Source organism: Cygnus olor, chromosome 6 (genome assembly GCF_009769625.2).
Source record: "Cygnus olor isolate bCygOlo1 chromosome 6, bCygOlo1.pri.v2, whole genome shotgun sequence".
Lineage (NCBI taxonomy): Eukaryota > Metazoa > Chordata > Aves > Anseriformes > Anatidae > Cygnus > Cygnus olor.
Window position 1 is genome coordinate 33,200,182 of NC_049174.1, and position 26,351 is coordinate 33,226,532.

General features: G+C 41.9%; 2 protein-coding genes across 8 annotated transcripts in view; one reads left to right on the forward strand and one right to left on the reverse strand.

Moving 5' to 3' along the window:
- MGAT5 (alpha-1,6-mannosylglycoprotein 6-beta-N-acetylglucosaminyltransferase) overlaps positions 1-7,671 on the forward strand; it is a 119,378-nt gene extending 111,707 nt beyond the window's left edge. For all 4 annotated transcript variants that reach the window (XM_040562511.1, XM_040562514.1, XM_040562512.1 and 1 more), the window contains exon 17: positions 425-7,671. In XM_040562511.1, the coding sequence (XP_040418445.1) occupies positions 425-623 (199 nt within the window). In that variant the 3' untranslated portion in view covers positions 624-7,671. The remainder of the gene's footprint in view (positions 1-424) is intronic.
- A 3,681-nt stretch (positions 7,672-11,352) lies between these two features.
- Positions 11,353-26,351, reverse strand: part of TMEM163 (transmembrane protein 163) — a 99,918-nt gene continuing 84,919 nt past the window's right edge. For 2 of the 4 annotated variants that reach the window (XM_040562525.1, XM_040562526.1), the window contains 3 exons: positions 19,652-19,763; positions 16,211-16,352; positions 13,612-14,756 (listed from right to left, as the gene is read on the reverse strand). In XM_040562525.1, the coding sequence (XP_040418459.1) occupies positions 14,696-14,756; positions 16,211-16,352; positions 19,652-19,763 (315 nt within the window). In that variant the 3' untranslated portion in view covers positions 13,612-14,695. The other 2 variants (XR_005821356.1, XR_005821355.1) reach the window with 2 other exon arrangements.

The following is a 26,351-nucleotide window of genomic DNA, read 5'->3' on the forward strand; positions in this document are numbered from 1 at the left end:
GCTGTGCTGCAAGCTGTTTCACCTAGCGTGTGTTTTTGCAGTGAGGAGTACAGCCCCGAGACAAGCATAGAGCCAAAAATTTACGTCTTTGCCTTCCTCCCTCCACCTCCTACCTGCATGCTCAGTACAGTGCCCTTCGACATTGGGTTGCCTGCATTAAGCAAAGGTGCTTGTGCTGCAGTATCACGGATGCTAAAAATGTGATTGTGTTTCAAGGGACTTGTAAAACCTGGGGTCCACTGCAGCCCTGGCTGAGCAGGTGCAAAGTTCCACAGCTTTGGCTGTAATAAGTAGTATCTGAAAAAACACAGTTCTAAAGGTACTTGATTTAGTCTGTAATAGAGTATTTTACTTTATTTTTAGTGAGTTTAGTACTGAACTCCCATAAAGTCCACTGACTTTGAACATGTGCTTCACTTTTTAGGCATAACATCGAGTGTCTCACCATTGAGTCTGTGAATGATATTCTGGTCCCCTCCTTTGATGGCAGAAGGAAGCACTGCGTTTTCCAAGGTGACCTCTTACTGTTCAGCTGTGCTGGATCCCACCCAACCCATAGAAGAATCTGCCCGTGCAGGGACTATATTAAGGGACAGGTTGCGCTTTGTAAAGACTGCCTATAGCAGCAGAAGAGCTTCTTTTGAGTTGAGGACAAAATGTAAGTAGTTTTGAGAGGAGCTACTTATTACTTCCTGCACTTTTGTCCAGGTTTTTGGCCGCAGGCAGAGCTATCATTGCTGGGCAGAATTATCTACTAAGAGAGGAAGGATTCATAACAAACAGCTAACTGATCTTTTTTTTCTTATAAGAACATTTGCAGTGTAACTCTTCAAATTGCTTCATCTGTTTGCGAAGAGAAATGAGTTTCGTGTCCTACAGTGATTTGAAGATGACTGCACAGAATAGTTTGTAGAAAATTCCCACACCCATCAAACTTCCTTTTTGGTTCTTTGGGTGACGTGTTTTCTATTTTTTTTTTTAATGAGTTAGAACATCCCCGACCATGGTTAGCTAAAGGATGTCAACATCATTCCAGTAGAAAATTGAAAAAAAAGTGTGCTTGGGGGGTGGGTGCAGGGGAGGGAGGACTACAATTTATTATTAGGTGCACTGTTTTGGGTCCTGCTTTATCTCGAATGGCTATAAAGTGGCTTACTTCACAAGAATTTGGAATCACAAGATAGCTCTGTATCTGTTATTGGGTTATCTGGGCCCAGTTCTTTGGTTTTTTGTTTGTTCATTTATTTTTAACGTTGTATTCAACAAGGTATTGTCTGCACCACGGCTGCTGCACCACAGCAGTCTGAACAGCAAGCATCACGAGTGAGCAAACAGGCAGTTGCCAGAGCGTGACACATCTCGGTGACGCGACAACTGGCTAGGGTGGTGGCGTTCCTCGGTGTGGAACAGCTACAAGAACGTGCTGCCGTGTTACGAACGGACTCGTCCCAGTTTACTGGTCCCTTTTAGAGAGTGACCCTTGGAATTTGCCCACGCTTCTGTTGTAGTCTGTCTACTAGAAATACTGTGTGAAGCAAAAAGTATTCAGCATCTTTGGAGCAATATTATCGTTAGAGCCTCAGTTTGCTGCGCCTTCCAGTAGTTAAAGTGTCGCTGAATGACATAGAAAGGTTAAACTAAGCTAACTATAATTATTGTATGGTAGAAATGTAAAATGTTGTCATAACTAGCTAGGTTTTTAAACACAAACTTCTGAAGAACAAGAGGAGAACAACTGGTAAGAAAAGTACTGATCAATCTTGGGGGTTCTTTGATCATTTTTCTCTTTAGAGGGGAAGGTTTTCTTCTGCTTTTTGGTCTTTTGTTTTTAACAGGCACACCAGTTACAAAATGAGAAAAAAACAGTTCAAGAGTTTGAATTAAAATCAAACTTGATTTGAAGCAGCGGGTTAAATCTTCTTTTCATAGAGGTGATTTTTTGTTATTTTCAGCAGAAGGTGGCATGCCTGACAGCACCATTTGTAGTCAGGAAGTGATACGCTAAGGTTAGTGAGAAACAACTCTGCAGTATGTTTCAAAAGCAGCCATAGTCTGCATGTTCAAAATTCGGATGTGCTCTCATCATATTGGAAAAAATCAAACCAGCATGATGGTCTTTTCATAAAGGTTAATATTAGCAGGTAATCGTGAAAAGCACTAATGAAAAGCATAGAAACCTTAATTTTTCCTTTTCTGGATATATCTGGTCAGATTTTTCATGTAACTGGCATTCATTATCTGTGTGAGCATTCATGTATCTCCTCACCTACCAAAGACCAATCAAGGGAAACGCCATGTAAGCTTGGATAAATTCTTCAGAGAAGTACCAACTGAAAGTTTCAGTCTGCAAGCAGTGTTAGCCTTCTTAAGTTTGTTTCCTGCCTCAGCACTCCTGAGGGTGTCACGCTCTACCACCCCTAACACTGCTGTGGACTACGGAGGACCTAAATCCTGAGCTTGCTGAGCATCCACAAAGCATCCCTGGGAGATGGTGAGCAGCAGCAATACCCCTGACTGGGTTGTGATGATGATAAAATCTGCTGTATTTTAGGGTAGTTTTCCAAACCCAGAGCAATGGGGTCCTTTAAGGGGAGGCAAACATTTTGTATGAAAAGAAAACAAACACAAACTAGTCTGAAAAGTCATAACTGCTAGCATATCCCAGCACTTGCTGCAGTCAGCACAAATGTAGCCTGCAGTTGTTTTAATGCCCTCGCAAAGCTGGGGGAGGAGGATTAGAAATGCCTCTGAGCAGGTGCAACAGTTCACTTTGTATTTGTATAAAATATTCCCCAAATAACTGTGCATATTTGTGCAACTGGAAAATCCTGCGTATTAAAGGAAGTCCATGCTTCTACCTGGTGCTGAAAGTCCAGGCGACAGCTGAATTGGTCTTTTAGTTCAGACCGAGGTTCTTCAGGCAGGCATTTAATTCAGAAGGACATATCACAGAATCACATCAGAAACAAAGATGTGTGTGTGTGCACTTACGAATGCAAACCGCGTAGTTCTGGCTGTAGTGTAATTCCTTGCTGTAAATACCGATGTGCTTGATGCCCACTGCTGTATGGCCCACGTGGCATTCTGCTTTTTATTTTGCCTCTAAACTTTTATAGATGGGGAAGGTTTTGTTGTTATAAGATTTTCTGGTCTAGTGCTTTGCTCAATGGTAAGTCTGCATTTACCACAGCAGGGAGAGTCTATTATAAGCTCTGTTTTTTGTTGTTGTTGTTTTTTTACATGCTGTAGCACTATTTCTTTCTAATCTACTGAACTGAATAACTGCATACTGGCAAAAATGAAACAGCAAACACCAATGCCGCTTGCATTTCAGCCAGGGACAAAGTCTCTGAACTGGCTTGAGGATCAGTTGGGTCTGATCCTATTTCCACTGAAACCTATAGGGAATGAGTCCTTAATCCTAAAGAAAAAAGAATCGAGGCTTGTAATTTCATAGGCCCATATTATTCATTTTGAACGTAGTAGCTGGACCTCTATTTTCAGAAGAAATATTACTTTCATGAAATACAGCTTCAGTCTAAATTTCTGTAAAAGGAAAACGTCATACAAGAACTGTAAGTGGATAAACTTTGAAGTGCTGATACTGCACTGCCCCGTCCCCGAGCAGCGTTTGTTCGTGCAGTGGTCCATAAGGGAATCCACCCACAGACAGGCACTCGGCAAATCCACGTGGGACTATTTAAAAGTTTGAATGATTTAGTAAAATGTGTAAAAAAAAATAAAATAAAATAAATCCACGTTTCAGGATAGAGGTCGGCCTTCTGTCCGCATTCCAGAACTATTTTCCTTCCTAACTAAAAGCTAAAGATGTAGTCCGAGTATTGCACTTAAGGGTATTAGAGCTGGGGCTGTGCTACTGGCTTCAGTCTGAGAGCTGAGCTTACAGCTTCCTTTGCTCCGAAATCAGGTTTTTGCATGACTTGCGTTTGAATATGTTGACCAGTGATCGATGGGAAAAAATGTCAAAAGTTGCATAGAAAAACATTTTACAAGCTTTTAAACATATCTCTCATATCAAGACATTCTTTGTTTTAAAATTTTGTATTTTTGTATGTGACCTAGTTTTTTCAAAAGATCTTGTTCCTACAAGATTAGAAAACTTGAGAGACGCATTTACATATTTATTAAAATTAACATAAAATTATGGCTTGCCTTTGAAAGGTGAAGTTGGTAAATACACACTGTTTAAAAATGCCAATATAAACCTCATTTATTTCATATATGCAAGTTGATTTGCACATGTATAAATAGAGTTGCTTTTTGCATTTTTTGCTTAGTTTCTTGGTTTCTTTTTGTACTTTATAGTTGCAGCTCTGTGTTTGTTTATATCAGATTGTTTCTCCTACAAATATTTAATGTTTATGTGCCTTTTTTTTTTTTAACTTTGGGGTTTGGATATGTGTTTTGAATGTGGACACTGTCTGAACAAGTATAGTGGAACACTAATTGCAGGTAAAAGTGGTGCTTGATGAGCATATACCTGTTAGCAGGATGAATTTTGAATGTTTTTACATAGCAGGGAAATTCGTTCTAAAAAAAATACAAGGCAAGGGTTAGTAAGATAAAAGAAACTGTAACATATTAATGATTCTTGCAAAAAGTTGGTTCTGAAAGCAAAATACCCGTTACTGAATACCTGTAATTTGCCAGGCGTGCTCCTGCTAGGATGGGATGTCTGTCTAATGGCCGGAGAGCAGACTACGGCTGTTATATTCCCCAGGGAGACAATGCTAACAGAAAATACCTAGTAGGCAAATCTGATTTGATCAACAGGAAGAGCTAAGATCTGAGTTCAAATTTGTGAGGAGTTTGGTTTTTCAGATAAGGATGTCTGTAGGTGGAAATGCACAGGGTGAGCCAGGTGCCCCTACAGTCCTCTATGATACCTGAATTTATGAGTCTCAGTGGAGAGGGAGCTCCTTCTGGCTGTTCATCTTACTGCAGATGATTTTCCTTTTAATGCTACTGCTTTGCTGTCAGAAAGGCATTTTGCCTAAGAGCTGCTGCCCAGGTCTCGGCAGAATGGGTCTGTTTGTGGACAGAGCCAGGATTCTGCATGTTCCCCGTCCAGCTCTGCTCCCAAACACTTGTACCAGATCTCAAAATGTGCTTATTGACAACATTCAGCCTTGTTCAAAGTTTCTGTCAGCTGCAAATGAGGTTGTTAGGTACATCTTCTCTCCTTACCTGGTCACGCTGTTGCTGTCCTTTAAATCCTACTCGATGTCCTTGGTTTACCCTTTGAATGAAAGATGCTCTCCCCTCTGAAAAGCGAGTGGCCCCTCTGCGTTACAAAGATGATTTACAAGTTTGCTGCTCTCAACATAAACAAAATTCAAATTGCTTTCTTAAGTATATATTTTGCTCAAGGTACATTTCAGGACCAGATTTTGCTCCTAGGAAAATAAATTAAAGGGGATGAATCAGGCTGGGTGCAATCTCATCCAAGTCTAATTAACTTCATGACTCCCACTGGCTTCAGTGATAGTAGAACTCCTCCTTTAATTTCTCTGCAAATTAAAAAAAAGCAGCTCTCCCTTTTTAATAAAGCACTCTGTCCTACAGCACAGAGACCAGACGCTCGCAGGTTACGCTGCACGCATTATCAGCAACCGGTTCTGCCTGTGCTGTGGCACCTGCCTTCGCCGGCTGGGTTGGTGTTACTTGTTCAGGAGTGTCACTTCAGAACTTGGCTGACTGTCTGTCCAGTCAATGTTTTGAAGTGCTGGGGGCAGTGGGGGCTGTTTTTTTGTTGTTGCTGTTTTTAAAGAGTATTAGTTATCCATTTCCAGTTTTACAGTCTTTTTTTCCAGGGGTGCTAACTTTTTTGGCATGGCTGTTCATTTGTGATGTTTGCCCTACGGCTGCTATGCCTTCAGCTTTTGACTTGTGATTTCCATTTGTAGTTCTCCGTTGATCCCATCGTTTTAGGGACCACCGTAAAGTCAAGGAGAACAATGCACTGACAGATGTATGTTTCTCTTCAGGCTGAAAAGGCCTGGGACAGATACGGTTTCCTTTAGATATGCTTTAATACTGCTGTAAGTGTAACATCAAAACCTACTGTTTTACGGGCAGTGACTTAGATCTTGTCTTCACATTTTTAAACAGCTCTATAGTTTTTTTAAAGTTAGTTTGTAACTTCCAGATACTATATTTAAATGGAACATGTAAACAGCAAGCTCTGCGTATCGAGTGTGAAATGTTTACTGTAGGAATGTGTTGAAAATACCAGAGGCTGAACCTCAGATTTGAGGCATTGTTTGTGGCCTTTTTCCAGGGAAAAACAAAGTGCAATCATTGTCGAAGCATCTTGCTCTCATGGGAGTAATCCTTCACGTATTCTCCTCATGAAAACCAGTAGTACGTTTTGATTCAGCAAGCCTCGCAACAGCACTAAGCCACCTGCTTATTAAAAGGGTAAATAAATCAGGCCCTCGAAGTATTGATAAAATGAGTCATAACCCCACGTCCCACACACACAGCGCTTAAAACGTGATCAGCTGTAACCAAATCAGAAGCACCTTTCTCTGCTGGGCACTGGGGCGGGCATCTTGCACTGAGAGTGCGTGTCCCTTTATCGAAGGCAGGTTTTGCATGGGAACAACATCCCCCATGGTGCACGAGGGCTTGCAGAACCGATGCATCGTGGACCCTGCTGTCTCCACGTTTCTCAGCAGGGGTGAAATGCACTGCTGCCTCCCTGTACCAGGAAAAGATGCCTGGATCCCAGTGTGCTGAGGTGCCTGCAGGAACCAGCCAGCCCTCGGGTGGCACAGCCTGCCTCGATCCCAGCAGCTGCAAAGGAGTTCGAAGTATCACGTAGGTACACGATAAATCGAGTTAATCTGATCAATTGCTGTCTGAAGGCAGTTCATTTTAAGAGGGTTATGCCCACAGCTAATTTGTTACAGTCATTAACAAGGCTGTAGCGATACAATGACAGTGAAAACCATTTTTAAGAAGCCCCGGTTTTATTTGGTTTTCACAAAGAAGTACAGCAGAGGAGGAGGAAATGGCAGTTTTACCAAAGGAAAAAAAAGAGTAAATATTTTGAGAAGGGTTACCCTGAAGATTCTAAGAGAGAGAAATGACAAAAATAGGGGAATATTCGCAAAGCTAATTTGAGCTTAGAGAGGTTTGTCTCCTGCAGCTTGCTCGGCTGGCCACTGCAGGGTCAGCCTCCGGAGGGTATTGTGGGGCAGCTCTCTGGGCTCTGGTCTGATTCATCCCCTGGAGGAGTCTCTCCATGGGCAAAGGCTGTAAAATTCTGACTAATCCCTGTAGCACCATAAATGGGAGAAAACAAAAAAAAAAAAACAAAAACCTACTGAAATCTGTAAAAATACAAAGCTGCTTTTTTCAGACAGTAATTTGGAATCAGTGAGAGTTTTTAGGTGTCCGTGAGCTGGCTGGTACCACGTGTTCGGTTGGAATTCTCTCCTAAAATCTTGATTCTTTGTTGTATTTAAATGGTTGTGTTCCACTATATTATGTTCAAGCAGTTCGATTCCGAAAGAACAGAACACAGTGGTTCGCATACTGTCAAGTTACTGGGGTTCAGTAGGATGGGATTATTTTATTATTTTTTTTTAGAAAAGTAAATGTCTGTACTTTAATGGCATAGAAAAATGCTTTGTTTTCACTGTTGTAGAAAAAAAACTAGGGAGAACTTTATTTTTCAATAAACTTTTTTCTTGTGTGATTTGGACTTAAGACGATTGTTTTGTGCTTAAATGGGGAGCCCACGAGCTGCTTATTTCTGAAATGGCACCTGTGTATCCTGTTGTGGCCTGGCAATTCTGCTGCTGGTGCTGGCCTACCTCCTGAGAAGCCAGCCATCGCGTGAGCCGTCCCACCTACCCACGTCCTGGTGATCGGAACAGGCAAGTAACCATCTTCTGGGTTTGGTTTGTTTAAATCTGTGTTGGATTTAAAAAGGCATAATATCAGGCTTCATTTCAGGAGGCAGGTCTGCCACTGCACTAGTTAGGCATTCTCAGTTTCCTAGAAATTTCAAGCACAAAAGGAAGATTTGGGAATTGCACGGTGAGACACTGACATGCAGTATGTACTTGCGTAGTACATTATTTCTTTCAAAAATAAAGGCTGTGTTGTGCTAACATGGCCTTACGGAGCGTTGTCTGTCAAGATCCAAGTTCAAACGCAAAGAGCTTGTGCTGCTTAAGAAACGCTTGCATATGGAACAAGCGATCAAGCAGGAAACTTCAGACCAGGCACCTGCATCACTTCAGTTCGCATCGCTCTGACGGCTGGGCTGGAGTTGCTGCAGCGGAGAGCAGCTGGTGGGTGCTGCAGCGACCTCCTGAGAGGTGCCAGGACTGTGTACGAGACGTAACTTGTGTCGTCAGGGACTGGGGCGTGCAGCCCATGCACTTGATAGGTGCTGTAATAAAACGCCTGGGAGGTTATGAGCTGATATATATATCAAAAAAGACATGCAATATAAATGTCTACAAAGTGAAATTTCTTATGCTAAACTGTCAGTTTATTTCAGTTGCATCCGTTCTGTTTCTGTCCAATTCGGTTTTTGTTCTCCCCGGTGAGCCTGAGTGAAAGGTCATCTCTTGTCAGCTTCTGCTGGGAACATTGAGAGGTTTCAGTGGAGCCATCCAGGCCTAATAGAAGAGTCTAAGAGGGGAGCACAGATTGTATTTGGTAGTAAAATGAATGGGGGGGGGAAAAAAGTAAAAAATGACGAGCTCTTTATGTTATAGGAATATCCATTTGTAAGACAATTGCTTCGTACTTTTTAAAACTACACTGGAGGGAAGCAACTGCTTACTTGGCTACAACCGCTACCTTTTTCCAAGTTTGTATGTTTTGGACTTTTTTTTAATCTGGTCACACAACTGAGTAATTGAAAGTTAGAATAGTACAGAAAGCTGTGACTATCACCTTGGGCTTGTCTTTTTCCCCTTTTTTCCTATTCTGATTAATGACACACACTAATAGTAATCAATAGCATTAATCAAGATGTCAAGCTGAAGCAAGAACGTGAAATGCCTGCAAGCTGGGAGAAGGCTTGTGACTTGGTTTTGGATATCCAGCTGCAGATCTTTTTGAGAGCTGGAATGAGGGATCTTAGTGCATCGTGACTAAATGTGATGGTTTTCTGCAGCAGGTTGCTAGCTGTGCTTCTGAAACAGCCTTACAGCACTCTTTCTGTGGGGTGAGGTATCTGAAGCTGGTGAGTGGCTCACCAGCCACTCCGTCCTATGGACATTTTCTTGGCCTACTTCACCTTAGGTTAAAATAGTTTAAAAAAAATGGTTCTGTGTTGCTGTTCAACATACCTCAATTCCCAAATGTTTGTTAACATCAGAATCAATTAGCAGAGGACACTCCTCAGTTTTGGTTATTTTGGAGAATGTTTTCTTTCCTGCTTCATGACCCTAATTGTTGTTCAGCTTTGACGTTATAAGGAGACATCTGTAAGATGGCAGTCAGATGTGTTGCAGTCACGTAACAGAAAAAAATGTATGAGCGCTGGAACTTGGAATAAAACCCACACGTGTTGCGCAGCTGTACTGGAAAGAAGATCAGTGGGGGAGATTAAATGCTAAGTGCTTTAACTCTTGCACATTTAGACTGGTTTCAGTCAAACTCCAGCTGGTAGAGAGCCCACAGATGGAAACATTTGCAGTGACTGCTCCCCTCATGCTGCTACTTTCCACTTCAGCATGCAGCAGGCCAGCTGACTGCCTAATGATGCTCCTAATTTATGGTTGTGCTTGTCGGGACTTGCACATTTTATTACTGTACTGATTAGGGGGGATTGTATTTCACTGAACTCCTCATAGTAAATCTTTGTTGCCAAAAACTTGGGGATGTTTGCACTGAGCAGGCTCCGGGTGTGAAGTCTCACTTCACCGGAGCCCTCGGCCTGGGGGACCAAAGTTGTTGCTTTGTGCACAGCTGTGACGAGGGAACCTTCAAAGCAAAGTGTGCCGGACACAGACACTGGAATGGTAGCACCATCTCTTAAAGAAACTGTACCACGGTGTGAGGCTTTGCTGTTCCAGCCCGTAATGTCTGGTGCGCACGATGTGATCAGTGCAGCAGAGCTCTGAAGCACTCAGTCGGAGAAGCCCCCTCTCAGTTTTGATTTCCCCCTTCCAGAGCAGGCAGGAGGCAACGTGACTTGCTCAGGACTGTGATGTGGGGTCGGATTCTGCTTGATGGCTCCCTTACTCCTTGCAGTGCCCTGAGGTGAAGGGTGACGGTCCCGTGGGGCCCAGTCCCGTAAGGCCCGTGTCATTAAGACGTGTGAGTTCTGAAAAATATTAGAGTTGGTGGCAAGAGCATTAGCTGACAAAACGGGATGTGTCCTTGTTACTGGTGAATCAGACTTTAAACATCGTAGCCCTTCTGTAAAGGCTTTGTATAAAATGCCTTCTGCATCTGCTTTCCGTCGTGGTGCCGCCACTTCTGGGTGTGCGCGTGGTGTTAGGGTCTTCTCCTCTCGCATGCTGCTGGAGCAGCAAACGTGCTGCCCCAGTGGGCAGCCTGCAGTACCAAACAGGTAAGAGTCCTGAACTGCGCAGGGCTTCCTCAAACGCTCGGCTTGTGGCTGAACGGCAGAGGCCAGCATCCAGCTCCCGAGCGAGGGAGGAACAGCAGGCGACGTCCCTTGGCTGTCTGCTGCATGGTTTGAATATGCTCCAGCTGCGTGACCCAGGCCCCCAGGAACGAGTTTCGGTGCGCTTCTCCAGCACAGTCACGGGTACTCGGTGAGCACGGTGGCAGGCTGGCTGGTGTGTGTGTGGTCACAGCACCGCTTGGTGGCAGGGCTCCCGCCAGAGCAGCAGCAGCCTCCTGGAAGCAGTGCTGAGAAACGAAGGGTGCTGCGAGCACAGCGAACCCACTCTCCTACTTGCACGTCCTGGACGGGGCAGCTGCAGAAATGCACCCCGGGGACACCTCTGGGCAGCAGCTCCGGTGCTTTCTTGCCTCTGTGGCTGCAGCAGGAGCTTGCTCATTTATGGCTTCCCTACAAAGCTGAAAGTGGACTAAATCAGTACAGGATGCTAACTTGGTGATTTCTGAGTTCCAAAAAAAAAAAAAAAGTAACTTGTAACTACAAAGGGAATGGGATCAATTTCCATTATCTAACAAGGGAGGTAGTCAAAAATGTACCGCGTCCCTACCTGGCGTATGCAAGGCATGGCTTGGGGCTCAAGGCTGCAGCTGCTGTAATCCTTGCCGTGAGAGTTTTTGATAGCTTCCTTCTCTGCTGAACTACAAGGCCAAATTCAAAGCCTCTGCTCAGATTCGTAGTCACTTTCAGGGATTAATTTGCAGCTCTGAGTTTGGGCAGGCTTTAGTGAGCATCAGTTTGCACTCCCTGTACTGGCCAGCGCTGTGTTTTGTCTGAACGCAACCGTCTTCCTCACGTCCTTTGCACAACAGAGAGCATCTGGAAGTGCTGACAAGCTTCTGCAGCTTGTGATCACCAAGTGAAATACTATGTTGGGCAGTGCCGAGGTCCAGGTGATTCGTCCTGAGCTACCTCAGCTTTTGAAAAGTCCACCTTCAGTTAGCACAGCTGAGCACTTGTTATATCATTAGCAAGAAAACAACTGGTGCAGACATTTACTAAAGAAAACTAATACAGAAAGTGTTACCTTCAGGTGCCCAGCTAGGTCAGGACATTTCAGTAAACTGGAGGAGCAGTGATTGTTGTTCCTTACGTAATGTACCAAAAGAAGTGGGTTTGATACTAGCTGGCTTCATCAGCATGTATTTGTTCTTATCTCTGAGTATTGCTATTTCCTGCTCTTTTTCCTTTGAAGTCACAGAAGTGTTTCAGTTATTTTCTTGTATTTACCTGCTAATATCAGAAGTGCTTTGAAGCACCTGAAAAGTTTCTGCAGTTGTGGATAGGATAGGATAGGATAGGATAGGATAGGATAGGATAGTTAGAAGGGACTTTCAAAGAGCCTCGAGTCCAACTGCCTGACCACTTTCTCACCAAAAGCATGTTACTGAGGGCATTACCCAGATGCCTCCTGACCACTGGCTGCTTTGGGACATTAACCTCACTAAGAAGCCTGTGTCACCGTCTGCCCACCCTCACGGTAAAGTTAATCTGGTAAGAAAAAAGATGAAGTTGTTTAACCTCACCTTTTCCAAGGCTATGTAGCTGGAGTCTGTACTTACAAAACATCCTCTAAGTAAGAGGCGTGAAACTTCATTTACTCAGCCTTTACCTTTGCTTCATGCGGGAACACAGCTGCATCGTCCTGTGCTCAGCATTTTAATAAAAAAAACATTAACATTTGTGCTGGACACTAGTTTGAATGTCCTACATGCTTTCAATGGTCTAGGACCATGTTGCCAAGCTTATATGAGTTAAGTATCTTGCCACAACCAATTTTACCTTCTTGCTTCTCTTCTGAAGCAGTTGGCGCTGGGCTCTGCTAGAAACCAGCTGCTGTAGTGCACAGCCCTGTGGGGCAGCACTGTTAGTAGTTCCCAAGTGTCGTTCTAGTGACTAGCAGTGGGACTGGAGAAGTAACAAAGCCCCTGGAGAGGTGGAAAAGGGTAAACAGTGCAGATAGAACTAAAAAAAAAAAAAAAAACACAACACACAAAATGTGTAATACAGGTATGTTCAGGCTATGGGTCTGTGATACTGATGCTGAAGATGCTTGACACAAGCGAGTTCATCAGCAGGGAAGTACCCGTTTCATGGCTCTCTTCAGGCAACTTGGAGTTAGAGAAGAAACACAATGGGAAAACATCAGGACTAAGCAAAAGCATAACAAATTAAGACCTTGTGCATGAAGAAAGGCCTTTGGTATGTGCCATTTAGAAGTCCACCTTTTGTACAGTGACAAATCCTCTACACTAGGTCCTTCTGGAGCTCTTGCTGAATGCATTTATAAAGGACCTCCTCTGTCCTGTCAAGTGTTGTACTTCCCGCTTACACTGAGTGACACGTGATGATGTCTAACATCACCCAGTGACAGCCGGGCATAAGCAGCACCAGAATACTGGTACTAACAATAGTATAAAGTTTGTTTACAAGCATTTATACAAACTTGATCGATCCAAGATACATGTAAACCAGCTATAGCAGCAAAACAAATTCATTTTGCAGTAAAGCATTTTCTGTTGTGTTTCAAAAGGAAGGGAGTGTCACCTTCCCAGCGCTGCACACCTTATGTAGGCACTGTCAGGTCAGTGAAACCTCGGGGGTCTCTCCCTACACGTATCATTTGGCGTTTGCTTTTAATAAAGATCCTTGAGAACCTGGCTAAGGACTTGCTAAGTGACATATGATGGGAAATAACGGTTTTAGATAACACAAGGTGCCAGTAAACAGAGTCCCCACTTTACTTCAGTCACTAAACAGACACTGAACTACTAATTGTAGGTCTACTGTCATTTACATAACCTATTGTAGAGTAGCTAGAAATGGGAATTTCTAGCTACTTGGCTACTTACCGTAGTCCTATTTCAACCTCTACAGTGGACTTTCTGCTATTTTTTATCCACCTTTGATAAACAGAAGCAACAATACTGTCTCTGTGTTGTGAAAGCCAACCTGAAATATATAAAATAAAGAGAAAATGGATATAGCCAGAGAATCCAGTTTAATAGGCTGCTATACAGGAAGACTTTGCTCTATGATACATTCTGGAAATAGTTTTCAAATGTTACTTACAGGTACTGTATAAAATAGATACCAGTTTTATTGACTATACATCAAGATTCTTTGATAATTTAACCTGTTATTAAGTAATACATAAGACGTGTGATGGAAGGTGAGCAACACTTTACGGAACAATCTAAGTCTAATAAATAGATCTCTATCTCACCACCAGGTTGAGCCATTGCTGTGTCATTGTCAGACTACAGAGCAACCACAAAGTCACACACGCTGACACACCTGTGCAAAGTACAATAGAAGATGAGAATCCCATTCCTCAAGCAGCTCCTCTTCCTTGCAGGACTTTTTGGCTTTGGTCTGTACAGTAATACTGCGTGTGCTTGTTTGGTCCATGCAAAGCAATGGATGGTGTCTTGTTAGGAAGAAATAGAATTTAAATTGAGGAGGGATAGTTTCAGTTAGTTTAGGATTAAAATGAAGTACCTCTCTGCTCACAGAAAGGTTTGCAACTGCTCTTTCTGTGGGTCTATTTAAAAAGGGGTGGAAGAAGTAGCTACTTAAGTGTTTCAAGCAACACAGCTCTTGGTGTCCACTCTCTACACGGGGTACTCTGTTAGCCAAAGAGGTTAGCAAGGCTTGCACTTCTGTTACAGCACATGTTGAGGAAAATACAGGCTGGGGGAAAAAAACAGGATCTGAAACTGGCACTTCTTTACCCACAGGTTTATCACATCATTAAGAACACTTTCACTCTAGAATATACAACATGGCAGCTGGGTTAAAACTGCAAACTGCATGTTTTCTATTTTCACAGGAATCGATAGCATACTTGACAGAAAAATGCTGCTGTTTCGCTGAATTGCAAGCAGTGTGCACATATGCCGGTTTTACAGAGAGATTTCCCATTAAAACAAACTTTAACAAAAACAGACCACGGGAAACAAACCGCATAGTTAATAAAATACCATTGGCACCACTTGCCAAAATGCATGATGCTGTAGGTCTACAGTCCTTACAAAGAAGAGGGTGTGATCTTCACTCAAACATTTCGTAGTGGCGCGTTTGCCTTACGCGGGGTACCATGTCAATGAGCAGCCTGCAGGGGAGAGCACAGGAGCAGTTATGTAGAGACACAAAGGAAGGCCCTAGAACTGGGGGGCTTTATTTAATTATAAACACAATTTTATTTTATAAATAAAAGAGAACTCACACGTAGTAACCCTTATCTTGCTTTCTCCTGATCAGAATTAATTCCACCCCAAAACTGATTCTGCCCAAAAGGGAGTCTAAAACTTTATGGAGATGGTGTTGACTTTAGAAAGCTTGGACACACAGCTGCATTTGGAAACTGAAATGCACAGCAGCAGTCACTTCTGGCTAGGGAAGATGGGGCGTTAGTGGAAGAAGGCATGTTGTAGCTACCTGATTGCCACACGGCTGCTGTAAGGAGGTCTCTAACCACACAGAACTGCAGCAGTTTCAGCAACTGGAAAAAACAGGTCAGCTGCTAAAACAGAATTCAGTTTTATCCTTTGTTTACTTCATTATCCCTTACTGTGTCTTGGTGACACAATGGCTGAGCTGACTGTCGGGCAGAACGATGGCACGGATGTAGCATGAATTTTAGAGGCTGTACGAAAGGTTTCCAATGCTGTTTGGTACATTTAAATATTTTGGTACTGATTTGCCACTGCAGTTTTCCAGAATAGCTAGCTTTGCAACTGAAGTAACAGCAATTATAGTGCTTTTCCAAGAATGGTATTTCCCATTAAAATGTTAATTAACTTTTTCCAAGTTTAAGGGGAAAAAAAGCACACAGCTTCCAGAGGGCTTACTGCAGCCTAGGGCTAGTTCTCAACAGTGGTGACTCCAATTAAATAGGTTGCTGCATCTCCCCCTTTGTCTTATGGCAGAAAGAGAGATGAAACACAAAACCCTTAGATTCCATGCTGTCAAGGGAAATTGTGGCAGTAAAGGAGCATGTGGCAGAGCTTCACTTGATCTTACTTCATTTCTGATGTCACGAATCAAGAAATCATCTTACAATTTAGTGGAAACAATATTATTCGAAATACAACTGGCTAACCTTCAGTTCAGAAGTTGCTACAGGGTCAGACTAAGAAACAAATCAGAGGTAGATCATTCTTTAAGCTTAGGCATCTTACCTTAAAGCTATGGTTTCTCTGGAAAAAATAGTGCTTAGAAGTGTCTGTAAGAGTAGCATAGAGTGATCTTACCAAGGATTTTTTTGTTTTGTTTTCTTTTTAATATTTCAAGGCCAAATCTCTAAATTCAGGTATAGAAAAGTCTCCCAAAATTACTCCAGTTTCTCTTTAGGTTCTCTTCCTTCCTACTGAAGAGAGACAGACAGACAGACAGCCTTTTGTCCTTTTTCCTGCCCTGTGCTTCAAAATTGGCAGCTAGTCTAACAAAATCCAGTGACAGATTTTACAGGAATTATGTTGACATTTAAGAGCTATAGCTTTTTCCATTAAAAAGACAGCCCACCTGCAGTATATAGTGAAATACCTACTAGCAGGAGATACTCACTTGATCCCATAGGCAAATATTGTTAGTCCAATTAAAACTCCTATACTGCCATCCAGAAACCAGACAGAAGAATTGTGTTTAAAAACTTCTGCGCTAAGAAGGATGGAAAATCCCATTATTCCACCTACAAGAGAGTTGAAACCTAGACAGGAAGGGAAAAAAAGAGAGAATCAAATCTCAACAACCTCACATAAGGAGACGAGGTCACCTGTAGGGAGAAAAGCTGTGGTTGTAGTGGTACCACCAGATAGGGCGAGGACCCATGCATGAGGTGACCTGGGCATTTCTACACACCAAACTTTGAATATTTGGTGTCTGACCAGCGTTTTGTAAGACCTCTGTCACTTGTCAGTTCTGATTTAAAATATTTTACATTAATTTCCCCATACTGTGTCTTGATTTAGTCGGTCCCAAACGTTCTTTGTTGGGTTCCAAATGCTAGATACCTTGATGACAAATGAAAAAAACTAACTTGAAATAGTCTATGTTGTGTCATGAGTTAACTCCAGTCAGCTGCTGCTTATACTACTTACCCATTTTTTTCCAGTTCTCCATGTCTGCCAAGAACCACATGCATGGCACTTACTCCTGAATGTCTCCTTTGATCCAGGCCTCCCATATCCCATCCCTACCTAAGTTGTGTTAACTTTTTTCTGAAAGATGTAGCTAAGACTTGACCTTCTATAGCTGACATACTTGTGTAATCCATCCATATTTTGATTAAGATGCACCAGATTCCTGTCAAGGGTATTTAAGTGCAAAGGAAACCCTGGCATGGAAAAGCACGTGTTACCTAGCAAGTCTGTGACAGAATGGGGAGAGAAAGGTTTCAGGCTCCCTGACCTGTGAGAAAAGGGTTTGGGGCTGTGTTTTCTGTTTGTTTGTTTGTTTTCCAACTGTGGTAGTGCATTCTGCAATAGGAATCTCGAAACTTGCACGTAAATGCTTGATTACTGAATTAATTATACCAGTCTAGCTAAACCAATATTGACACAAAGCACTCGAATGAGATCCTGATCTTTTTTATTCCCAAGCAATATAACTTGTACTGCTTATACTTGTCAATGAAATATGGTGTGTGTAAATATATTAAGTATAAATTAATTAACTATATATTTAAACCAGTGTTACTTCCCCTGCTCCAGCTTAAGTCAGATCCCATCAACATGATATGCAAAAGGCAGGAAATAGTAAGATATTTTCTTGCTATTATTGGCTGATGGTTCCAAATGATCTAAAAGCTACTTACAAAGGAAATTGTCCTCTCTTCCTGACTGTCATTCAGTCAAACCTTTCTTTGCTGGGGCGGCAGGAAATCAGGCTGCAGGTATGAGTCCCACGTTCTGTGCACAAAGCTTACTAGCACAGGACACAACAGGTGGCTAAATCTGGGAGGGAAATGGGTATCTAAAGCCTACAGGAAAGTTGGGTGACACTGCCTGTCTGTCTCATTTCTGCACTTGTCCTTTGAGATGGTACAAAATTCAAGATAGGAAAGGGCTGCAGTAATTATCCAAAAGGCCATGAACTTTTGCTATACACAAACTGTACAAATAACATTTTGCCTTATCAGGACTAAAATATTAAGGCTTTAAAGAGCTAATCTTGTAAAGCCCTATTCTAAAACATTTTTTTTTCTAAGAATATATATCCTCAATAGAGGTTAACATATATGACAGAGAATCTAAAGCTTTGGAAATAATCCTGTTTTTCAGGAAGAAGAATGTGTGCTCGGCTTACTCAAAACAGTTTGTGCTATACAGCCAGCGATCACAGGAGGTAAAATAGCAGGAAACAGAAAACACTAATAAAAGAAATGCAAGGGAGTGTTAAATCTGTCTCAGACACTGAATCACACCGTCTCCTCCTGATTGTTAATAAACCAAGTATACATGTAAATATTTTTCGTGAAAGAAGATATCTAACTACACATGGTAAGATCAGCCTCCTACATTTTCTAAAATAGTTGTAGAAAGAAGAAAATGGAGATAAAAAGCAGAATGATTCAATTGTATACTTCATTCCCTAATTTTTTAATCAAAGGATGAGCATGCTCCAGCTCAGAAACAATATAATTAGCACAAGGATGTAATTATGGGCAAAGTGATTTCTGTGTTATACAGGAGACCAATTCAGAGCTAAAGTTATACAGGAGTTTTTCAGCTAATGTTTTGTCTAAAAAAAAAGTTGATTGTTTAAAAAACAGGGCACCTTTTTTAAAGGGAGGGTTAGTCATTTGCCTGCTTAGAAATAGTTCTAAAACAGTCAACACATCTCACTTACACTCTGACAGCAAAGGAAGCCAGACTCACTGGTCTAGTTCCCAGGATCCTTTCCATAATCCTTTTTGCAGGTTGCTAATCTTTTTGTTTCAAACAAAAAGGGGGTCTGTAGTAAGGAATAGGATCACTGAACAACACAGTCTATTGGGAGAGAATTACACATGCAGGGAGGCAGTAACTTACTCCTACCACCCTGCACTGCTGTTTTGATTTTTTTTTTTGCTTCTTTTGTATTTATAATATAGGTACTCACAAAGTATTTATATAAGCAGGACAACATAAATTATAAATACTCGTGTTATCCCACATCACAAAAAAAAAAATTAAGTAGATTTAAATTACTTGTACTAAAGCAATTATATGTATCCATAGAAAAAACTCAAAATTGAGTTTCCTTAAAGTGAAATCTTAGCGGAGGAAAACAATTTATATCTTACAATCCCTGAATCACTAACACTACTGTGTATCCTTATGGAGCATTTCAGGCTGCTGCTGTCAAAACAGCAACAGTTGGGCACTACAAAGCTGCACCAACAGGCCAGTAGCAGTGAGGTCTTCCCAGCAGTGTCTGAGTTTCACCTCGTGACAAACTGGCAGGGGGTGGGACAAGAGGCAAAGGCATTGTTTTCCATGTGATACCTTACAGGCTCTACAGAGCAAGTGGCAGGTAAAGAACCAGGGTGGCAAATTACATCTACAGGGGCAGTGTGCATGAAGGCTGATTGCTGCTGAAGGCAGGAAGGCGTTTTCTGCTACATACGCACTGTAGGCGTGAGTTTGTTCACCAGGTGTAGGCAGCAAGGATGGATGTGACTTCACCAAAGCTATATAAATTGGTGTCGTAGCCCCACGCTGCAATCTAACCTCTGACACACACCTAATTAATAATATGCTCTCTCTATATATATTATTGCTTATTATCTATCCATTAACTGTTTGACTTCCATCAGACAAACCCATTTCAGCTATGTCTTTACGTAAGATTCCAGTGGTACCACAGATTGTTCTGGTTTGGTTTTGTTTTTTTTTTTTCCCAGTGGCTTTCTCATTTTAATACTCTTCCAGAGTTGCCCTTGTGCGGGGGGTCACTAGTATCCCCCGTGTCTACAGCATTCCCTGGGGGAGTCTGTAAGTGCAACAGGATCATCTCCACACTCACCGTCAGTTATCAGCGCTCTGCTTGTAAGGACCTTTCCCAGCATAAATTTGATTACTGCCAAAACAGTGCAAAGGATGCCACTTAAAACGGAGACGCTATACAGAAAATCATCCTGAAAGAAAAGACATCAGGCATTAGTATATCTTCTGGTCCTGTCCTACATACTAAATGACAAATAGTACTAGTTAATATGCAATTACTTGCGCCACTGAAGTATACAACCTGAGAAAAAGATTTCCTGAGTTATGACTTTCATGACAGCCGGTGCTTATTCTGTTTATACTACTGTCAGTAATTGCTCTTGCAAACATAATTAATGATGGTCCCAAGCAACACAATTTGAATGGACCCAAACTCCTCAGATTCAGATTCTATGCCTGCTAGGCTGACTGCAAACTGCCTAGTAATCTGACGTCTAATGCAATCAAACACAAAGGCTCTGCATGCAGGATAAAAGACTGAGAGCAAAATCCCACTTACCGGATCTTTGTTGATTTTTTTTAATGTGAGAAATAATAATTTAATTCATTTCTGAGTCTGCAATTGCTTTGGTTATGTTTGGTTTCCCTCTTTCCTAAGGTAAAGTCTGGTCCAAGCTACAGCCATAGTATGAGTTTTGCTACTGATGTGCAAAATTGGGTTTAGCTCTTAGAAAACAAATTTTCACTGGGCTTTCATTTCAAAGCTACAGAAATATCCACATTACTTAATTTGAATACATAACATGAGCTCCCTAGGCTCCCCTGATGGAAAGCTGAGTGCCTATGTAGGGCAAATTTAATTATTGTTTAACATACATTCTCTAAGAGGTCGTCTGCAGGCGCCTACCTCTTTCCCCTGACTATTTTGTGTTCAGCTGGGGTGAGCAGAGCCACTCCTGGGTGCTGAAACAGCGGCGCCACAGCCAGATGCCCAAAAGGGGTCCCTGTGCTTCCTCCCCAGTGAGGTCCATCAGCCCAGGGGCAATGCAGAAGCACTACCATGCCTGCCTGCCATCTAACCACAAAGCTTTGGAATAGATTAATTTATTACTCTTAATAGAAGCTTTAATTTAAGCTGTTGCAACATCAGTAGAAATAAAGAAAATAGCAAGAATATATTTTTTTTTATCTGCAGGTCTAAGTGGACCAGTGCCACTGGGACCCTGTTACCGATTAAAATACCCTGGCAAAAATCCCCGTTGATAGTAAACACTGTCATAATGATTCATCATCACCTCCATCCATTTTTGTTATTTCAGCAGCAATTCAACACCCAAAGAAATCAAAAAAGAGTTTTGAAAGCTGCTTAGGAAGATACTGGGAACTGGATTACTAATGTAATGTGCTCACATCCCCCAAAATAATTTATTCCGTATGTTTTCCTACAATTTTTTTAAGTTGTATTTTCCAAGTCTACTTCATTCTCTGTCAGCCATGAGCTCATTCTCTCTAGTCCTGGCACAGTATTGAACAGCAAGATGAAATGCACCAAGGGAAGGAGCACAAAACAGAAGAGGTTAAAACAAAGAACTAAAGCAACTGGGTAACAGTAAGAAAAAAGGCATTTGTGAAATTATTTTACCAAAATGACTGGAAGATATCCAGTCAGTTTTGGAGGGCTAAGGAAATACTGGGAATGTTTGCTTGGTGTCAGCCTCGCGAGTAAAGCTGGAAGCTTCCAGAAGATCTGAAACAACAACAAAGCTTCCAAGGGCTGGGTAAACTTTGCAAGAAACTCCTGTCAAGTTCATGCTTCTAAATGTTGTGCTTCTTTCTCAAAAATGTATATTTACCATGCCCAAAGATTTAATTTTGATAGTTTAACAAATTCTGATTAGTCTTGGGATTGTAATCTCATCTAAAATTTTATTAAATAGTTCATCTGATACTGCGTATGTGTAAGACTTCAGAATAACCTGAAGCAGAATGACATGCTCCCTCAACATAATGACCACAGAGTCTCTACCCTGAGCTAGCAGTCAGAGTACTGTTCTCATGCCATTAGGCAGAATACAACTTTTCTACAGATGAACAAGTTTGTTTTCACTTTCTTTGCAATAGTAAGCATGGCAAGCAAACCTGCTCATGATCCCCTCGAGTTTGAAGGACCTTTTTTTTTTTTTCCCTACAGAATTTCAACCCAGCTGGTCACCAACTGATAGGAACTGCCTTTTATCAGTTATTGACCCTGAAAAATAATAGTATATACTGTCATCAAAATCAGTCTAACAAACAGATTTAGTGACAGCCAAGGCAACTTATATGTGATACAGGTTTCTGAATAAACTCATGGAGTGAATTTATGAATAGGCTTTTTATCAAGGTTTCAGGAACTAAAAAGTCTTCGTAAGTTTTTTTTTTTTTTTTTTTTTTTAATAACAGAACACAAGCTCATTTTGTTGCTAATACTAAAGCGACTGGATCAATCATAGCTCCTTTGCAATCACAATGGACATAGAAAGGGAAGAAGGTAGAAAACCCTGCTCTTAATGTGAACACCTCAGTAATTTCTTGCTTTAGACTGTGCAGAATAGACTTTCAGAAGATTCTGTTATCTCTTTTCGTCTCTCTTAAGCAGTATTTAAATGATCGTCGCAGTTTTACACAACAGCCACAAGGAGGCGACGGATACTTCAGTACAAGGCGAGGAGACAAAACTGAAGGGAAAAAAAAAAAAAAAAACCACCTACGTTCACTTTCCTCAGTCCTTTTCCACGCTTGCTGGATCTCCAGGCACCCAGCTGGAAGAAGCAGCGTGAGGCTACATGCTGCTAGCAAGAAGGTTTTGTAGATGTAAAAGATCAGCTCAAAATCCACGGTGAAGCCCAGCAGCTTGGCCGGCACCTACGGCACGCAGGCCGAGCAGGTGAGGCAGCAAAAGGGCAGAAATCGGCTCAAAATGCTCCTTGGGGGCTACATACAGGATCAGAAGCTGGAAGCAGTTTAGGAGAGCATCTGGCTGTGCTGGTACACCACCAGCCTGCAGGATGTGACCGCTACAAGGGGCTCCACAGATTACCTGATCCCTCAGGGCCGCCGGGTGACAGGACTTGGGGCTGGCGCACCCCCCCTGCTGCAGCACCGCAGGGCCTGAAGAGTTAAGCACGTCATACTGTGGCTGTGAAATGCTTCCCATTAAACTAACCATCATTTGGAGAAACGAAGACTAGAGAAGCCATAACGGAGAGCCAAATTAATAAAATAAGCCTGGCCATCTGGCACCGTCTCCCTCAGGATCTTCCTTCAGTCATGCCCTCTCTGTAGCCCTTGCCTTAGCATCTGACGGTCATCAAGAGCACAAAGCAAATCTAGCCAGACTCACTACACACATTCCTGGTGTTATTTTAATTAAAGCAGCAGCAGCAAATTGGGACAGATGATAAAAATTTAAATTCTGATCATTTCCATATGATAAAGGCTTCTCAGCCTTGTAAATAAAGCTCTTTCCTTTTCCATTTCTTTTCATCATATTCCCTCATTACTATTACACTGTACATGAGACCTCAATTAATAGGCACACATTATCTGGCTAGATGGCTTCATGTATAAAACAGCAGTGTACATAAAGCTAGGCGCTCATCCTGGGCCGCCATCTCATTACACAGCACTCTAACAGCTGCAATGTCCCAATTTAAGACTTTTTTTTAATGCAAGATTTTATGCCATGATAGTTTCCCAAAAAAGAAAGCTTTCCTAGGATGCTTTCTTTGCTCCTAAAAAAGGAATAATAGCAGTCCGCAGGCAGCTTTCCTGCACTTTATCCAAATGCATTGTCCCCAACAGTGCAGATGAGAACAGAGATCTTCAAAAACGTGACAACATTTCTGTCCCTGCTTTCAAGGATCTCACCAAAAGCAGCAGTCATCTTATGGCTTAAGGGAAATTTGTTGATGATGATGTTGCGACTTTGATCTCTTTCTGAACCTACTGTAAAAACTACAAAAAAAGCTGCAGGGGATGCTTCAGTGCTTGGCTTAGTAGGTGGAGATATTTTAACACAATTCCCAGCCTAGTAACTGAATTTTAGCTGATCTGTGCTCCTAGCCTTTTCCTAGAATGTCTTACTTGTTCTGACCCTAATAATTTACTCATATTTCATACCACATTATTTCTACCATTTTTTTTCCATCTGTCCTTCATTTACAAACCTTTCATTTCCTCTTTTGGGATGTAGAAATGTTCTCATTTCACTCTAAGTTTACAGCATTGAGTAAAAAGGTATTTATTGGCATGGGAGGAAGAAGGCCTTTCCAGTGTTCCTCACCAGTGGTGAGCCTCCTTCCTCTGAGCCTCTACCATCAGCCCCCCACCATCGCAGCCGGGAGCTGCTGGTACCACTTCTTTGTCCCGCTCTGCCCTTCCCACAGAAGGCGACCTCTCACCATGTCCCACCTCTTCTCTGCTGAGTCTTGCCCAGGAAAGAAGGGTTTGAAATAAAATGAGACATCTTGGCTGAGAAGGTAGGGACGTATTTCTGGAATGCTACAACTGCTGTTGGCAGAAGTGATGTTGTGACTAGCCCAAACCACGCTGGATTTGTGCTGCTAAATACTGATTTTCCCCATCCCTGCTGTTTCTCATATCCCCACGACGACCCTTTTTCAGTCCAGGACAGGTCACTATCCCCTCCAGTGCCCACCAGGGCCTGCTGCCACCCTGTTCCCCTTCCCCACCTCCATGTACCCGTGGCTGCCGCCCGCCTTCACCTCACCTGGGCATGCTGGCTGGCAGGGAGCACCTTACTTAACCGGATTTTGGTTTCCTCCCCTTAGAGATCTTCCCAATACAAACATTTTGTAAAAAAAGTCCAAATCTCTACCGCACTTTCTCACAAGTAATAAATAGTTTATGTAATCAGTCTACAGGGAGCTTCTGGGAAGCCAGAGGGCCTACCTCACCAGCTAGCTTCAAAAGGGACAAGAGCTTTAATTGCTTTTCACTGTCAGAAAACAAACCGACAGCCCAGCGTCTGACTCAAGTTGCAGACTCTTCGCATGGAGATACAAAGATCTATTATTAGCTCCAAAACAAAATTCTTATGAATGTTTAAACTTGTATCCTTAGTGCTGAGGCACTGTGACAAAGCAATTCCACAGAGCAGAGCGCTGCTTCAGGACATGAATAAGGAAGGCACCGTGTGGTGAGAGCAGCTCGCAGGGGCACCGTGGCCCAGGACCGAGGGACTCTGAACACCAGGGCATTACCTAAGGCAACGCTGGGACTCCTGCAACAGGCCCTTGGGCCTCACAGATCACCCTCGCTTCACACTTTCCCAGAATTCCTCTATTTTGTTTTAGCACCAATCAGCTAGGAAACATAATTAAATGGTGTTTGTCCCCACACTCAGAAACGTCTCTTTAGTGAGACTGTCACTTCTCCAGGTAGGGGGAGATTGAGGCCAGCAATCCCTGTCACATAACCTACCGCATGGCTAGCGGTCACCAACACTCACTTCATATCACCACAGCAAGACCTGAAAACAAGACTTCATCAATCACTTCAATTACCTAGTAAGCCACAATTTAGGAAAAAAGGTATCAACTACACATTTTTTCGTTGTATCTGCAACATTCTCACCAACATGTAACAACATGTGTGTTTTAGGGTTAAATTCATTGTTAAAGGCCAAAAAAAAAAAAAAGCTATCAAACTATACCTACTATTACTGTAACAATAACAAAACAGGATTCTGACATATAATTAATATATACAGTACTTTGATTTGAAATTATACACAATAAATTGTACGTATGTGAGAGACTAGAAGTTTATAGAGAAGTATGTATAAGGACACGTACATATAAACACAAGTAATTGCTATATTGCTATTGACCTATAATTCAGCTGTTGATGTTGTTAAATATAATATGTATTTATTATAAATGATTGAATTTGCAATTAAACAAACTCAAAATGCTACACTGTGTCACTCCAAGCTCCCTCTTCAACTTTAATCAATAATATATGATAGAATTACACGCGGCCTAATCTTACAAGGGATTTCATTTATAAAAGCATTGGAGGCACCACATCAGATGTGCATCACGTCTTTTGTATACAAACTGATTACATTTTCCTTTTTGTTCTGCAGGAAATGTCAGAAATATGGCATGACGCTTGCTTACTCTTGCAAAAAAGTGTCCTTTGCCATACTAATGAGGACAAATGCCAAACTGCATTGACATTACATGTGTTATACTATTATCTAGGGAAACGCACGCAGTAACTGAATAGTAAATGGATATTGATTTACAACCCCAGGTGAAATTAAGAGAGTCACTCTCAGTGTTGCTGGGTTGGGCTTTTTTAGCCTTCTTAATAAACAAGAAATTGTCTGCAAATTCTTTTTTGGCAACAGCCAAGCTAAATCTCACCATTTTACACAACTTATATTTATTTTATTCAAGAATATATGGTGATTGACATGAGGAAGGTAAATAGGCAAATGAAAAAAGGTTGTTACCAGAGAGATGTCAAGAGTTAACACTAGTAAATCCAAACACAAAACAATGCTTGAAAACTATGCCTAATTTGAGTTTTAAATCCATTTCCCAATATACTAACAAAACATCAAGAAATTACTAAAATTTACCCAGAAATCTAAGCATAATGTCATCAATGTCATGGAATATGACATAACTCCTCCTTATTTGTAATGAAACGCGTGCATCAAATCCTCAGGGTTGGTACTGGGTATGGATATAGCTCTCTGAAACATC